The sequence below is a fragment of the Bombina bombina genome, chromosome 1 (assembly GCF_027579735.1).
Source record: "Bombina bombina isolate aBomBom1 chromosome 1, aBomBom1.pri, whole genome shotgun sequence".
Taxonomy (NCBI): Eukaryota; Metazoa; Chordata; class Amphibia; order Anura; family Bombinatoridae; genus Bombina; species Bombina bombina.
This window is the reverse complement of record NC_069499.1, coordinates 641,143,091-641,159,495: the sequence shown is the minus strand read 5'-3', so window position 1 is coordinate 641,159,495 and position 16,405 is coordinate 641,143,091. Positions and strand designations below refer to the sequence as shown.

General features: G+C 41.1%; 1 protein-coding gene across 1 annotated transcript in view; it reads left to right on the top strand.

Annotated features, from left to right (window-relative positions):
- The window catches only part of MED12 (mediator complex subunit 12), a 588,898-nt gene that overhangs the window by 41,595 nt on the left and 530,898 nt on the right, over window positions 1–16,405 (top strand). The window contains exons 9-13 of the mRNA XM_053699086.1: window positions 7,110–7,209; window positions 7,291–7,427; window positions 7,524–7,655; window positions 7,767–7,896; window positions 8,871–9,100. Of these exons, the coding sequence (XP_053555061.1) occupies window positions 7,110–7,209; window positions 7,291–7,427; window positions 7,524–7,655; window positions 7,767–7,896; window positions 8,871–9,100 (729 nt within the window). The remainder of the gene's footprint in view (window positions 1–7,109; window positions 7,210–7,290; window positions 7,428–7,523; window positions 7,656–7,766; window positions 7,897–8,870; window positions 9,101–16,405) is intronic.

Sequence of the window (16,405 nt, the reverse complement as noted above, 5' to 3'; positions counted from 1 at the left end):
AATGCAATTGTATTGTCTTGTTATCTTGCATTTGTTGAATATGCTAATCTACTGTTTACTGGTCCTTTAAGTATAAATAAAGTTGCGCGATGAACCCCCGGCGATGCCTGTCACTCTACAGGCACGATCGCCGGGGTAGGAGCGGGTGGGAAGCAATAGAGTGGGAAACTCTGTGATGGCTCAGAGCCGTCATTAGCACTCAAAGGGTTAAGATTTTCTAGAGAATAAGTAGATATGATTGCTTTTATTTTATATTTTTGTTCTCTATGCTTATTGACTGTCAATATTATATTTCTTTCTAATGACACGGTGAGTCCACAGATTATCTCTAATATTGGGAATATCACTCCTGGCCAGCAGGAGGAGGCAAAGAGCACCACAGCAAAGCTGTTAAATATCACCTCCCTTCCCTCCAATCCCAGTCATTCTCTTTGCATACGTTAAAAGCAAGGAGGTGGTAAAGTTTTAGGTGTCTGGAAGAAGATTCTTCAATCAAGATTTTATTATTTTTTCAGCAGTGCAAGTTTGTTCTGCTTTTTCCTGGGATTTAGCCGTAGCCCATGTCGGTCTTTTCAGTAGAGCAGTGGTGGCTTTTAAGCAATTGGGAACTTGTGGGGTATAATCCTCACTGCACCTCCCAAATAGTTATTGCTGACCTAACTTGGAAGCCTGAGTAAGGTTACTCAGTCTTTTTTCCTTTTTTTCCACAGGTCCATGTGAGGGAAAATGCCTCTCAAACCTAGTGAGCTGCCCTGCTGCCAGGCAGATTACATTGAGGTAAGTGCTAATTTTATTTTTCTAGGTAGTATAAAGAAAAATATTGGCACTTTAACAGTTAACTCTGTTGGGACATCAGATTCATTAATCCTATTGTGGGTTAATAGGATAATGTGAGGCAGTTTGTGCAGGCACTGGGGACGAGAGGAGTTCAGGGAACATAAGCTCAGTTCGTTTTTTTTATTCCGGTCAGGGTGGTTGTGTTTTTTACTTACTCTTAGCGGCTTTATCTTCAGAGTGAAGATTAATGCCGGTCGGGAGGTTCAGGTTGATACACCCACGATGGGTGGGTCTGTTCTGAAGTGGCAAAGAGTTTAGCACGCTTTTTTTTTCCTTTCTCACTTCCGGAGTGCCGGAAGGGTGACGTAATTCGTTGCGGTTCCGCTTTTCAGTGTTAGCGGTCTCCAGATACCGAGTGAAGCAGCTCTGGGTTCAGTTTGGATTTTCTCTTTATATTACCTCCGGCAGGCAGCAGGACAGGTAGGCACCTCAGCAGGGCTAGCTGAGGTGTAGAGGCTGTCTGGGGTGCTCCAAGACCAAATTTTTTGCATGGAAAATAAAAAGTTATTGTTTAAAATTTAAAGGGACAGTAATGTTTTTGTGACATATCTAAAAAATAAATAAAAGTGTTTTATTTTTCATTTGTTCAATTATTGGGTAAAGATGGACCATGAGGCCCTGCAAAATGTTACTTGTTCTTTGTGTTTTGATGCTAATGTGGAACTACCAATCCCTTTCTGTTCCTCATGTATTGAGAGAACATTGAATTACAGGGATAGACTTTTTGAGTCTGAGCCATCATTGTATAAGGCGGATGCTGTTCAGGGGTCTCCTGAAATTGTTTAAGATATGCCGCAGCTTTCTCCTCTCTCACACTCCGGTTGGAGTTACGTTGCAAGACATTGCTACCCACATATATTCTGCGGTGACTGATGGACTGTATGCTTTTCCCATGCTGCAGGGAAAGCACAAGAGGAAATCTAAGGAATTGGTGAGTAAGGTTTCTGACACAGTCGTGGCTATTCCGAATGTTCCTTCCCAGAAGTCTGAGGAGGAACATACTTCGGTAGCATCTGAGGGTGAAATCTCAGACTCAGACAGTGTAATTCCTTCTTCTGATGCTGAAGTTCGTTTCATTCAGATTTAAGCTGTTTGTTACTTAAGGAGGTTTTGGCTACCCTGGATGACTCCGACACTACTGTCGTAGTCAATCCTAAGAAGTCTAGTAAGCTAAATAAGTACTTTGATGTACCTTCCATGATGGAGGTTTTCCCTGTACTAGACCGGGCTACAGAGATTATTGCTCGGGAATTAGAGAGACCTGGTATCCCTTTTTCTCCATCACCAATGTTTAAGAAAATGTTTCCAATAGCTGACTCTATGAAGGAGTCTTGACAGACGGTCCCCAAGGTGGAAGGGGCAATTTCCACTTTGGCTAAGAGACCCACTATTCCAATAGAGGATAGCTGTTCCTTTAAGGATCCTTAAAGAAGTTGGAAGGGTTACTTAAAAAGATGTATGTACACCAGGGTTTTCAATGGCAGCCTGCGGTGTGTATTGCTACCGTCACCAGTGCGGCGGCATACTGGTTTGATGCGTTGTCTGATTCTATTTAGACAGATACTTCCCTTGAAGAAATCCAGGATAGGATCAAGGCTCTAAAGTTTGGCCAATTCCTTTATTACAGATGCTTCCCTACAGGTTATTAAGCTGGGAGCAAAGATTTCTTGTTTTGCCGCACTGGCCCGCAGAGCCTTATGGTTAAAGTCCTGGTCTGCGGATGTGTAAGTCTAACCCTTGTAGGGGATCGCCAAAAGCTAAGACCTTGTTTGGCCCGGGTTTAGTTAAAATGATTTCAGACATTACGGTAGGAAAGGGTAATTTCCTCCCTCAGGATAAGAGGAATAAGCAGAAGGGACGTCAGAGTAATTTTCGTTCCTTTCGAAACTTCAAAGGTAAGACTTCCTCTCCTTCTACCAAGCAGGAACAGTCCAAGCCTTCCTGGAGGTCCAACCAGTCTTGGAACAAGGGGAAGCAATCTAAAAGCCCGTTAATGACTCAAAGTCAGCATGAAGGATCTGCCCCTGAGCGAGTTCAAGACCTTTACTCCCAGGGGCAGGTTTCTGCTCTCAAGTTTATCTGTAGACCAGATAAAAAGAGAGGCATTTTTTTACACTGTGTTCGGCACCTTTCCGATCTGAGAGTGATAGTTCCTGTTCCAATGCAGGAAACAGTGTCTGGGATTTTACTCCAATTTGTTCGTGCCTCTTTAAAAAAGAGGGAACTTTCAGACCAATTTTAGACCTCAAAAGCCTAAACAAATTCCTCAGAGTACTGTCCTTCAAGATGGAAACTTTTCGTTCCATTCTTCCCTTAGTTCAAGAGGGTCAATTCATGACAACAGTAGATTTAAAGGTTGCATACCTGCATGTTCCCATCCACAGGGATCATCGCAAGTTTCTGAGGTTCGCTTTTCTAGACAAACACTTCCAGTTTGTGACTCTTCCATTCGGCCTTACCACAGCTCCCAGGATTTTTTCAAAGGTCCTGGGATCCTTATTGGCGGTGCTCCGGTTGCGGGTCATTGCAGTAGCACCTTATCTGGACGACATTCTGGTTCAGGCACCATCCTTTCAACAAGAAAGTTCCCACACAGAGATGTTGTTATCTTTTCTGCGTTCTCACGGATGGAAGGTACATTTGGGAAAAAGTTCCTTGATTCCAGCTGCAAGAGTAGTGTTCTTGGGAACAATAATAGATTCCTTATCAATGAAAATATTTCTGACAGAGTTCAGAAAAACAAAGATCTTCGACTCTTGTCTTACCCTTCAGTCCTCTCCTCGGCCGTCAGTGGCTCAATGTATGGAGGTGATTTGTCTGATGGTAGCTGCCATGGACATCATTCCATTTGCTCGGTTCCATCTCAGACTTCTGCAGTTATGCATGCTCAGGCAATGGAACGGGGATTATGCGGATCTGTCTCCGTGATTACATCTGGATCAGGGGACAAGAGATTCTCTTTCTTGGTGGTTGACTCAGGATCATTTCTCCCAGGGAACCTGTTTCCGCAGACCCACCTGGGTGATTGTGACAAAGGACGCCAGCCTGCTGGGATGGGGAGCAGTCTGTGGGGCTCACTAAAGGCTCAGGGGACATGGACTCGGGAGGAGTCTGTTCTTCCCATAAACATCGTAGAGCTGAGGGCAATCTTCAATGCTCGCCTGGCCTCAGTTAGCTTCAGCCTGGTTTATCAGGTTTCAATCGGACAACATAACTTCAGTGGCTTACATCAACCATCAGGGAGGAACTCAGAGTTCCTTGGGCATGGCAGAGGTAGCCAAGATTATTCAGTGAGTGGAGACCTACAACTGCTGCGATCCACATTCCAGGAGTGGACAATTGGAAAGCGGATTTTCTGAGCAGACAGACCTTTCATCCGGGGGAGTGGGAACTTCATCCGGAGATGTTTTCCAACTTGATTCTCAAATTGGGACAGCCGTAGCTGGATCTCATGGCATCTCGACAGAATGCCAAGTTTCCGAGGTACGGGTTGAGGTCAAGGGATCCTCAGGCTGTACTGATAGATGCTCTTGCGGTTCCTTGGAATTTCAGTCTAGCATTCCTATTTACTCCGTTCGCTCTCCTTCCACGGGTCATTGCTTGAATCAAACAGGAGAAGGCGTCAGTGATCCTCATTGCACCGGCGTGGCCTTGCAGGATCTGGTATGCAGACCTAGTGGAGATGTCTTCTCTTCCACCTTGGAGACTTCCACTGAGGAATGACCTTCTACTTTCAAGGCCCCTTCATCCAAATCTCGTTTCTCTGAAGCTGTCTGCTTGAAGATTGAACGCATAATTCTATCTAAGCACGTGTTTTCGGAGTCGGTTATTGAAACCTTGATTCAGGCTCGTAAGCCTGTCACTAGAAAGATTTGTCATAAGATATGACGTAAATATCATCTGTATTGGTGTGAAGCCAGAAGCTACTCTTGGAGTAGAGTTCGGATTCCTAGAATTCTGTCTCTTCTCCAGGAGGGTCTGGAGAAGGTTTTATCTGCGAGTACCTTGAAGGGTCAAATATCTGCCATGTCTATTTTGTTGCATAAACGTCTGGCGGATGTAACATGCGTGCCATCTTTCTGTCAGACCTTGGTCAGAATCAGGCCTGTGTTCAAACCTGTTACTCCTCCTTGGAGTCTTAACCTTGTTCTTAAAGATCTTCAGCAGGCTCGTTTGAGCCTTTGCATTCCTTAGATATTAAGATGTTATCTTGGAAAGTTTTGTTTATTGTTGCAATTTCTTCTGCTTGTGGAGTCTCAGAGCTCTCGGCGTTGCAGTATGAATCCCCTTACCTTATTTTTTATTCGGATAAGGTAGTTCTGCGTACTAAGTTATAGTTTTTCCCTAAAGTGGTTTTGGATAGGAACATTAATCAAGAAATCGTTGTTCCTTCTTTGTGTCCTAACCCTTCTTCTCAGAAAGAGTGTCTGCTGCACAACCTAGACGTGGTGCGTGCGTTGAAATACTATTTATAGGCGACTAAGGATTTTCGCCAGTCTTCTGCTCTGTTTGTTGTTTTCTCTGGGAAACGCAAGGGTCAGAAAGCTACTGCTACTTCTCTTTCTTTGTGGCTGAAGAGTATACTTTGTTTGGCCTATGAAACTGCTGGACAGCAGCCTCCTGAGAGAATCACAGCTCATTCCACGAAGGCTGTTTCCTCTTCCTGGGCATTCAAAAACTAAGCTTCTGTGGAACAGATTTGCAAGGCTGCAACTTGGTCCTCTACACACTTTGTCCTCTACACACTTTTTTTTTTCAAAATTCTATAAATTTGATTCATTTGCCTCGGCTGGGGCTTCTTTTGGGAGAAAGGTTCTTCAAACAGTGGTGCCTTCCATTTTTAGGTTCCCTGTCTTGTCCCTCCCTTATCTGTGTCCTCTAGCTGGGGTATTGATTCCCAATAGTAATTAGAGATGATCCGTGGACTCACTGTGTCATTAGAAAACAAAATTTATGCTTACCTGATAAATGTATTTATTTCTTGACATGGTGAGTCCACGGTCCGCCCTGTTTATTTAGACAGGTTCTGTTTTATAAACCTCAGGCATCTCTGCACCTTGTGTTACTTCCTTTCTCTCCTTTTCCTTCGGTCGAATGACTGGTGTTGGAGGGAAGGGAGGTGATATTTAACAGCTTTGTTGTGGTGCTCTTTGCCTCCTCCTCCTCCTGCTGGCCAGGAGTGATATTCCCAATAGTAATTAGAGATGATCCCTCGACTCAGTGTGTCGATAAATAAATACATTTTTCAGGTAAGCATAAATTTCGTTTTTCTTGGTAATGATTTTTTGTTATGCTTTATTATTTTTGATGTTTTATATCTGTAAAAATTATGGAACCAAGATGGAAATAAACTAAATAAAAAAAAAAAAAAAACAGCTTCAGATAGTGGGCGGGACAGGGTTCCCTGGACTGAACAGGGAACATCCCAGGTTATGTCTGAAGCTCTATAATTCTTGTGAAATGTTAACATTTTAATCAATCCGGTCTCACTGAATTATCCCGCCAGCTGTATGCATGTGAAATTTTTTCAAAATTCTCAATACACTTAACTGACAGAATTTTTTTTTATATATACTAAACTATTGTAAAAAAACAAGTTTAAATTGTAAACACATTAGTTTAATTTGTATTTGCGACAAACTAAGACTTATATTATCCCAGTGATCCTCAATGTTCTCTTAACTAGAGAATCTTAGATTGTTGGGCCTATAGAAAGTAATGAAGTTCACTGAGAAACTGAAGCTGTCAGTTTTTTGTTTTATTTTAAATGTGCAAAAGTGCAATATAATTTGTTAAAGTTACATATAAATATACAAAATATGATCCTAATTTAAGTTACACAGAAACTGTCCAAAGCAGAGTAAGAATTTGTAAAATCACTATCCTAAATACACTGCTGCATACAAAATAAAATACAAGTTAGAAAGTGCAAAGTTTAAATGTAAAAAACGTAATCTGAAGTGTAAAGTAATATAAAATACAAAGCATAAAGTGTAAATGCAGCAGAACTGTCATGCAGTGCTATACTGCACTAGGCTTGTCTCTCCTTGACATGCAGAAATACAGCGAAAGCCTCTTGGAGAGGTAAAGCATAATCTGCCGTTTTAGAATTTCATTAGGGATCTCGCAGTGTTGGAGGATAATTTTTATATCATCTCACTTTAGCAGAGAGCTTTATATCTTCTGGCCCTCAGCCTATGGTTGTTGATGACTTGATTTGTTGTCATCTTTTCTCCGGTCTTCCTGATGCACCATTCTTACATATCTAATAGGTGCGCAGGAAGTTGCGGGAAATGGAACAACAAATAAAGGAACGTGGACGAGCAGTGGAGGTTCGATGGTCTTTTGATAAGTGTCAAGAAGCCACAGCAGGTAAATATGTTCTCTAATCTTCTTTCAGATTTTGTTGCCTGAATGAGCACAGGTTCCTATAGCACTCTCTTCCTTTCCTAGGTTTTCCCATTGGCCGGGTGCTTCACACTCTAGAGGTTCTTGACAGTCACAGCTTTGAGAAATCTGACTTCAATAATAACCTTGACTCGCTTTATAATCGTATCTTTGGACTTGGGCCAGGCAAGGATGGACATGAGGTAGCTGAAGGGTTTGATCAGTTATTATTTTTTTTTTTAATTAAAGCCACTGTTTATTGTGCACAGGCATATTTTATTTCCTGTGTCTCTTCATAGATCTCCCCAGATGATGATGCTGTAGTCTCTTTACTTTGTGAATGGGCAGTGAGCTGCAAGCGTTATGGGCATCATCGTGCATTAGTTGTGGCAAAACTGCTAGAGAAAAGGCAGGCAGAGATTGAAGCTGAGGTATAAGTTTGCATATTTGACCTTTTAACATTCTGCATCCGCATACCTTTATAGAATTATTGCTATGTCCTCTCATATGCTCAGAATCCTTTTTTGTTTGTTTTGTATTAGCGATGTGGAGAAACAGAGGCTGTGGATGAGAAGGGATCAGTGTCTTCAGGTTCATTGTCCGCTCTCAGTGCCCCACCTGTGTTTCAGGACGTCTTGCTACAATTCCTTGATACACAAGCCCCAGTGTTAAGTAAGTTCATCAATGTGATGTGTATACGTTGTTTTGGCATATCCAACAATCCTGAAAGGGGAAGAATAACTGTTTTTAATAAGAGTTTGGGAGTGGAGTGCCATCTGATTATCCTGAGAGAGAATCAGAGGTATAGGGGAGGGGAAAGGACCCTATCCAAAAACCAGAGAGACAAGAATAGAAGCTTTCTTGTGATTTGTTCTCTCCCAGAATGCTTATGGTATTATTTTTCTTTGTCATCATTACTTATCTGATACAATTTCCAAAACCTTTTCCCACACAAGTTTTTCTAAAAGAAGCCTAGACTCCACTTTGTTAGTAGATTAGGTTTACACGTTCTAATACGGACCTTTCCAATGCTCAAGAAAATCTGTTTTATTCAAATTATTTTTACATGAGCACCTTAACGTGTCAGGTTCTTTGCTCGCCAGTGGTATTCCAGTCTATTGTAAAATCCTTTTTTGTTTTAAATCTCTTGAAACACCATTTTTGCAGATTTGCTTATTTTTAGTTGTTAAATAAATATACTGTGTTTCTAAGCCTGTCACTTTCACACACTCTTGGTTTATATTTTAAAAAAAACATTATTTCTTCCTCATTACTTTAAAACAGTCAAATTTTTTTTCAACTGGTATATGTCCTCAAATAAATTATTTAACATCAGAATGTCCATTCATTATTGCTAACACTATTTGAACATTATGAAAAAATTATAAATAATTTATTAAATATTCTAGCAAACTATTTACTTCATGTCATGAGCAGAGCTTTACTAGGAGATTAACAACCTGTAATCAAACACACAAGGAAGTTCTCCACAATAATTAATTTCTGGTGTTAATATTTAAATGAGTTGAGCAACTTAATTAGAATTTTAGCATTTAACACAATTGAGTCTGACACAAAATCTCATTGTCTTCTCCTTCATTCCTCTTTCTTACCACTTTTTCTTTACCTGTTTTGTCTCTCTTCAGCTGATCCAGCCAATGAGGGGGAACGTGTAGAATTTTATAACTTGGTACTGCTCTTCTGTGAGCTAATCCGACATGATGTGTTTTCACACAACATGTATATGTGCACGCTTATATCCCGTGGGGATCTTGGGCTGGATCCTCATGCACCCCGACCTCGTTCACCTTATGAGGATCCATCAGATGATGCTGATCACAAGGAGGGAGAGGCCAGCAGTAGCATCAAACTGGAGGTGAGATGGAAGGATGATGTGTGGGGTAGGGGGAGACATTGAAACATTTTAAATAGTATCAGTTGTGTGTGTGATTTTGCAAATTTTCTTTAGTCTCATTTCTATAATTTGTTGGTGAGCTCTAATATAATATGTATTAATAAGTGACCAGGGTTACAAATGATCTCCAATACCTAAGACTGAATTGCTATTCTATACAATGTAAGTCTCAGAGGTTAAGTACATTACAAATGAACCATTATCTTATTTTATAGTTCCATGTGTATATTGTAGGGTGCTGTATAACTTCACTCTATTCTTTATTTCTTTAAAGTCTCCTTCACATAAGGAAGCCACAGTTAATTAGTTGTTGGATATTTTTGCATTTTGCACCATGTAGCTGATTCTAGGTCATTGTTCTCACGCTTTACAATACAGATATTATGCTATTGGTTAGATTCGTAGCTATGTCTAATGAAGGTGCTGATTGAGAAACACCAGTTTTCTTAAATGGAAAGAGTCCACAGCTGCATTCATTACTTTTGGGAATTAAGAACCTGGCCACCAGAAGGAGGCAAAGACACCAAAGACAGCCAAAGGCTTAAATACTCCTCCCACTTCCCTCACCCCCTAGTCATTCTTTGCCTTTCGTCCCAGGAGGTTGGCAGAGAAGTGTCAGAAGTTTGTTGTTTGTCTCTTATGGAGGGTACTACTCTTCGACATGGGATGGGAGTTTTAAGTAATCCTGTCATTCTCTCAGTGAGGGCCTGGATTAAAGTTACAGTCTGGAGATGCAGGAAGAGTCTTTTTTTCAAAACTATCCCAACTCATTTTAACAGCTCCACAAGCAATCAGCGTTGGGGAACTTCGCTTCGCTGCCTGCTTTCTTCTCTCAAGTCCATTGCGGAGGCGATGCTACTATCGGTCACACTGGAAGGGCCGTGTTCCTGTTTCCACGGCATAGATTCCGGTAAGATTGTTTCATTTTACTTCTTCATGAATGTACTGTCATACAAATGTTTCCGGTGAGGTGCCTGCCTTGCGAGATTTACTAGACTATAGGGTCTCAGTGGGACTCCTTTGTATCTTGGAATCAATGGTTAATATCTCCTGAGGGGGATCATTAAACAAGGTTTTTTTTATCATGTTTGTTATGTGGTTCAATCTGCTTATGTGTAGTGTTAACTGGGCTCATGGCTTGGAACATAAAGGCCTTTAGAAGTGATGCAACCTTATGGTTGGATGCACTTTTTTGGACTGTACGGTTCACCTTGTGACTGGGCATTATTGCCTACTGGTCTTCCATTTCCGCATTCCTGACCGTGTGGCGACGGAGAAATTCTAGTCCGCAGGGGTCTGGTTCATAGGAGGTGATGAGTGCCCCAGCCATTGTGGGTGTCAGGTGCCGTTTAGTTTTTTGTTTTTCTTATAGTCCATATTTGAATATTCTCCCCCTCCCCTTCCCGGAGGTTGCAGCACGTTTTTTAGCCCTGAATCTGGTTGACTGGGTAAGTGGAGTTCCGCTGCGTCACTGTCTCTTGCGTCTGATGTTATCGTGACCTAGAGTTTTCCTCTCCCATGCTGTGGAGGGTTGGAGGGCTTAGTGCCCTCTTCCCGCCGATTTGGGCGGTTTGGCCTTCTGAGGCTCTGGGATTGTCCGTTTTTGGAACTTGGTCCTTCAGCAGCTAGTAGCCTAGCTGCGGAAGGTTTGCAAACTAACCAGCTGCGGCTATTTGCACATTGCCTGTGTAATATCAACCTGTTTCATGAGACCTTTTTGGTCTCTCTATTTTCTCTGTGTGGGTTAGGTCTCCTTTTAGGAACCTGGTTTTCCCTCCGGCAGATGGTTGTTCCCTTTTAGGGACTCTGGGCGTGGTCTCCTTAGGCTCTGCTTAGGGTCCTTCCCCGGAGCTGGGGATGCTCTGCATCCTTTTCTCTCTGGGATCCTTTGATGGTATGGAGGTGATGTGGAGACCAGCCTTTGCTCGAGTGTTTTTGGCCTCGAGGTATCCCCTTGCTTGTGGTCCTGTGGCTGTTTGAGTGTCTATGGGCTCTAGGTTGTTGTATGACTTAACGCCTTAGCTCCTTTGGAGCGCTGGACTTCGGCAAGGGGTGGTCTCTTCCTTGGGTAGGGACTTGGGAGTTATTCTCGTTCTCCGGGTTGATTTGGATATTACATTGATATCTCCCTGTGGGTCTGGTTTTTATATCAGACGGGGTGTTCAGTTCTCGGTTATTGTTTGTTTAAACAATTGGGGGCTCAGACCTATCTTCACCCTGGTGCTACCGGTTGCTGAGGTTTCATCCAGCGTTTTCCCTTGTGGATCCTGCTGCAGGTTGTTACCGGGCTTTTAGGCTCTGGAGCTGGTTCGGGGTCCCCCAGTTCCAGGGAACTTGGGCTATGACCTTTTACTCTGACTGTAAAGTGATTTCTATAGAAGAAAAAAAGGGGACGCGCTACTACAGAAACAAGTGATGGTGTAAAAATCGTGGTGTATCTGCTTAGATGAAAAGTGGATGTTGTGCAAATAAAGATAAAAAATTGGTTGATAAACGAATTAGCAACTTAGCTCGGTGTATGGTAACACCAACCACTGTGGTGTGTTTAAGGCAAAAAAATGCTTAAGAAAGAGAAAAATATATATAAAAATAAATATAAAAATAAACATATAACAAAACACTTGTGCAATTTGAACATATAAATATGTATAGGTGATACTCCCAGTGTCCAGTATACTTGAAAAGTCCAAGACCTAAAAAAGAGTAAGTGGAAACAGACAATGGACAGTCCACTTCAAAATAAAGGATATGGTAGCAATCAAAAGTTCGTGATAAAAAGGCTTGCTCCGCTTGTGTCCACGGTGTAATGGATCAATGAATCTGTGAGGATATAAAAGCAACAACGGGCGCCAACATAGTGTGAATCAGTTTACATCAACTGAGAGATAAAGTATAAGAAATATACTCACAAGTGGAGTGGCACCTTGAATCAACAAGGTGCGTGCAGGCAGGCTGACATTCAAAACCAGCAGTCAGTACGCTGGAGGTCTCACCCGGGAAACCTATGGATTGATGAAAACAGGTGTGGCTTGCGTCAGCTGTGAGTCGTTTGAGAGGCCGGAATACCAGTGGAGAGGTGCAAACAACTGTGAATACTTTCCCCAAACGATCGTGTTAGTACAATCAGATTTGATCCCAAATGAACTGATGGTAGTCCAAATAAGGAAAAGTGTTTAAAATCCAACCAAATATGAAATCAATAGGACATCAGTATAAAATAGCAAAGAAACCGGGTCTGTATAAAAACAGAATATTTTATTTGCTACGCGTTTCTCAGTCCGTAAAGGACCGTTTCCTCCTGGTTGGCCAGGTTCTCTGAGTGCCGATGCTCATTGGGCTTACGACTTTATGGTCGGTTTCTCTTGGTCGGCTTGCTGGAGTAACCTTCTGGATTAATTTATCTGCAGACGAATGGATTTGCAGTGTCACTGCTGCGACTATTGCACATTGGATGTGTGTTGGCAAGCTAATTTTTTAGGGAGATTCCTTCCAAGTTCGTTTTGCGCTGGAGATTTGATCTCTCCTTTATCCTGTGGCTTCGTGTCTTGTGGGCAGGTGCTCTGCTTTTCTGGCCCCATTCCTTTTCTTAGGGTAGGGGCTTATTCTCCTTCTTATGGAAGAGTGGTCCCTTTCTTAGGGATTCTCCTGGATTCTGGAGGTTGGAACTGAGAGTTAATCTTCAGAAACAATTTAAAGTGAGACTAGCAACACCAGGTAGTGCCTTATCCGGCTAGGTGCATGTAGGTAAAAGCTGGCGACCTCCAGCCACACAATAATCCAAAAGAATGATCCTCAGCACCTTTCAATTAATAAAATGTCTTTTATTGAATACACATAAACGGATAGTTATGCGACGTTTCGGGAACGCAGTCCCTTAATCATGCATACTGAACAGTGCACCTGTACCTTAACTTAAAGGTGTGTCTTAACCAATCACAAGCTTTATTATTTTTTTTTTATTGAGGTTTAAGAAAACAGTAACAAAGCAGATGAAATTTGCCACGACTTAGACAATACAAAATTTAGTATATTTTCATAGCATGACAATGACATATGTTCTTAACTACATACAAGTGACCGGCAATAACAAATAAAACCCCTCTCTTTGTAATTATTTAAACCTCCTATAATATTTATAGGCCACTCTTGAACCTGTGTCTCAGTAAAATTTTTAATGATGGTGAGTTAGCTTGGTCTATAGCCTCTTTTGGGCTTGGTAATATAAGAAACATAAGTAGAGTATATAGGGCCACTCTTGTACTCTTAGGACTGAATTTGTGAACAAGAAGAAAAATACCAAAATATATATATATATATGGGTACAATTATACATATAAAACTTAGACTATCAAGTGGAGATAATAACACAGGTGATAGGGATATTGTAAAATCTTGATAGGGAGCATGGACCTCAAACTCTTAATGCGACCTTCTGGGAGCTCTTAAACCATATAAACGAATATTGGCCATGCCAATGACTGTGAGATAAGTTGATAACTGGCAATAGGTGTAAGATGGACTATCAGAATACAGGTATGTTTAACTCAATTGGGGATTGGTCTATCTTCGCACTTAGATGTGCAGTCTGTAGACCCGAAACATTGATTATTATAGTAAAATGTCTATTATCCGCTATCTTCTTAATTGCTATCTTGATCAAGAGTTGGCTTAGTACTGTATAGAGAGATACTGTCAGCACTAGACCTATGAATGATGTCCGTAACACATTTATACCCTTAACTAGGTCAAAGGAGAAATGTCACTACTTCTCCTGATTTGTAGTTATTTCGTCCATGACATAATCCAGATTACATCTATGATACTTTGAAATAGTGGTGAATCATCAATATCAACCTAGTTGTTGGGCAGCTTTACTGAATAAGTGTATAATACCATGGAACTTCTTCTAAAAGTGAGAGAACCTGATTTAATATAAGTAAACAGATTGCCATTCTGGACTGTTATATCTATATCATCAAGCTATAATATTATCCTAGATGGTTGTGCTGCTAGTGTGGTATGCAAACTATCTAGGGATATGAATGGAAACATTCATGCATATATGCTTGGATATTTAGTTGGGGGATATAACCCAGGTGGTAGGGATACTGTCAAATTTGAATAGGGAACATAAACCTCTAAATCCCATTATGAATGTCTGGTTATTCTTAGATCATATAGGGTAGTACTGGCCATACTAGTGACAGTGAGCTTAGATGTAGGAGTAAGGACTAAGGAAATATAAATGATGGACTATCAGAATAGAGACATATTTAACATTATTAGTGGACTATATCTGGTCAGATATATGTATTCTTCATACCTAAGACAAAGTTGTATGAGTGTTATAGAGAGTGTGAGTCTGCCTCAAGAGTATGGGCCCTATACCCTGCGGAAATGAACTGAGGATTCTAGTCCTTAGTTACTTAATTTTTTTTTAAACTATCATATTAAAATGTCTATCAGCTAACTTCCTAGCATCTATTATCCTGATTGAGAATTGACCTAGACATGTACAGATAAATAATACCTGTAGCAAAACTTTGTATTATGACAATTGGGCAAATTTATTAAGATAGTGTACAATGGACCAAAGGTCCCTATGAAATTGAAATATAATGGAAGGTGAGTAAACATATTGTTGTTCATATTTGTTGTATCCGTATTATCAATCAGGGAGCATTTTCATGATCAATATAACATATATGGTACTCAGTACTGTATATTCTAGAGCCTAATAAACATGCATATAAGTTAACTAAAACATTTTAAAGAGTAGATTAACAATCGTAAAGTAAGATCTCTACACAGTACATATAAGAACAGTCATTGGTGACACCTGCAAGGGAATAGAAAGAACTTGTAGGACCATAGCCAACAGTCAACAAGTGCAACAAGCAGTCCCGAACGGTACTCTATCTCCACAAGGGATTTCGTGACTATGCAAGGTTACCCAACTTCATGCTTCATCTTTCTCCTAGCTCGCCAGCCTGAAAAACTGATAGTGGATATCCGTGATTTCACCACAGAGAAGTGTTCTGGCTGCCAACTCTTAGTGGCCGGTGAGTAGCTTTGCGGTCGGTCGTGAGTGTGGTGACATCTACGGTGTTGGAAGACTGATCGGCTAGTCTGTAGCAGTATATATATGAATATTTGCTGTTGAGATTCTTATAAAGAGAGCCGGGATGATTCGTAAAATGTGTTGCGGACCTTCCAACAGCTGACGACCACAAGTCTTCTGCGGACTTGCATATCCACCTCCTCGGAATTCGGTAGACTGCTTGATCTGTAGGTGTATAGGGAGCCGTATCAGGCTTTTTACTGTGTGACTCTGGGTATGTGTTCAGGGCTTCTACGCCATTGAAAGAGCTGTGTATCACCGCCTTTGTTTCTCCTATTATGCTGGGTAAGGTGTTAGTCGGTTCCATAGAGATATTAGGTTTTGCTCCAGAACCATAAAATGCAGCTGAATTAGCAGGGTTATTTCTAGTTCCCACTTAGTAACAGCGACCATGGTCTGTGTAGTCCCAATCTCTTCGGTCCGTTTTTGCAGAACTATATCTCTACTTCTTAGTAGCAATAGTTGTAATAGAGCCTTATTGATTTTTTTAATAACCCCGAAACCAAGCAGGGGATGGGGGGGGGGGAATGGGGGAGTTGAGGCCTATCTGCACGCGGGTCTCAACGGCCCAGATCGACAAGTAGAGAATCTTTAAATATACTGTATATCATTCGACTCGGCTTGGTAATCAGAATTGGTTAGCATGAATTTCAGTAGTGGATGTTATGAAAAGTAGTTGATATTCGGTGGATATTCTGCCACTTGCTTCTCCGTTGTCAATATTGCTGCCGGCCATGACAGCTGCCTGGACACACCCACAAGCTTATTTTTTAAACACTCCCTGGTTCTAGACATTTTATGCAATGGGAATGAATATTAGGATATCACAATCTACCTATACTTTGATACATGAAGCACCTAGCCTAGTAAAAATGAACACTCAATAGCATAATAATATATTAAAAAATGACAATAAAATACATGTTATGTCATACAACCAATTTTAAAAAACTATATACATACAGAAATGGGAGCAATTGATAACAGAAACCCACATTTTATAATATGGTATACCTATAGGAAGACCGATATATCCATTTCTCTATTTAGCCCGTTGGGGTACATGGAACCCAATTTATGGATCCAGAACGCTTCCTTTTGCTTCAGGAGGCGTTCTCTATCACCTCCCCCTCTAGGTATATCCA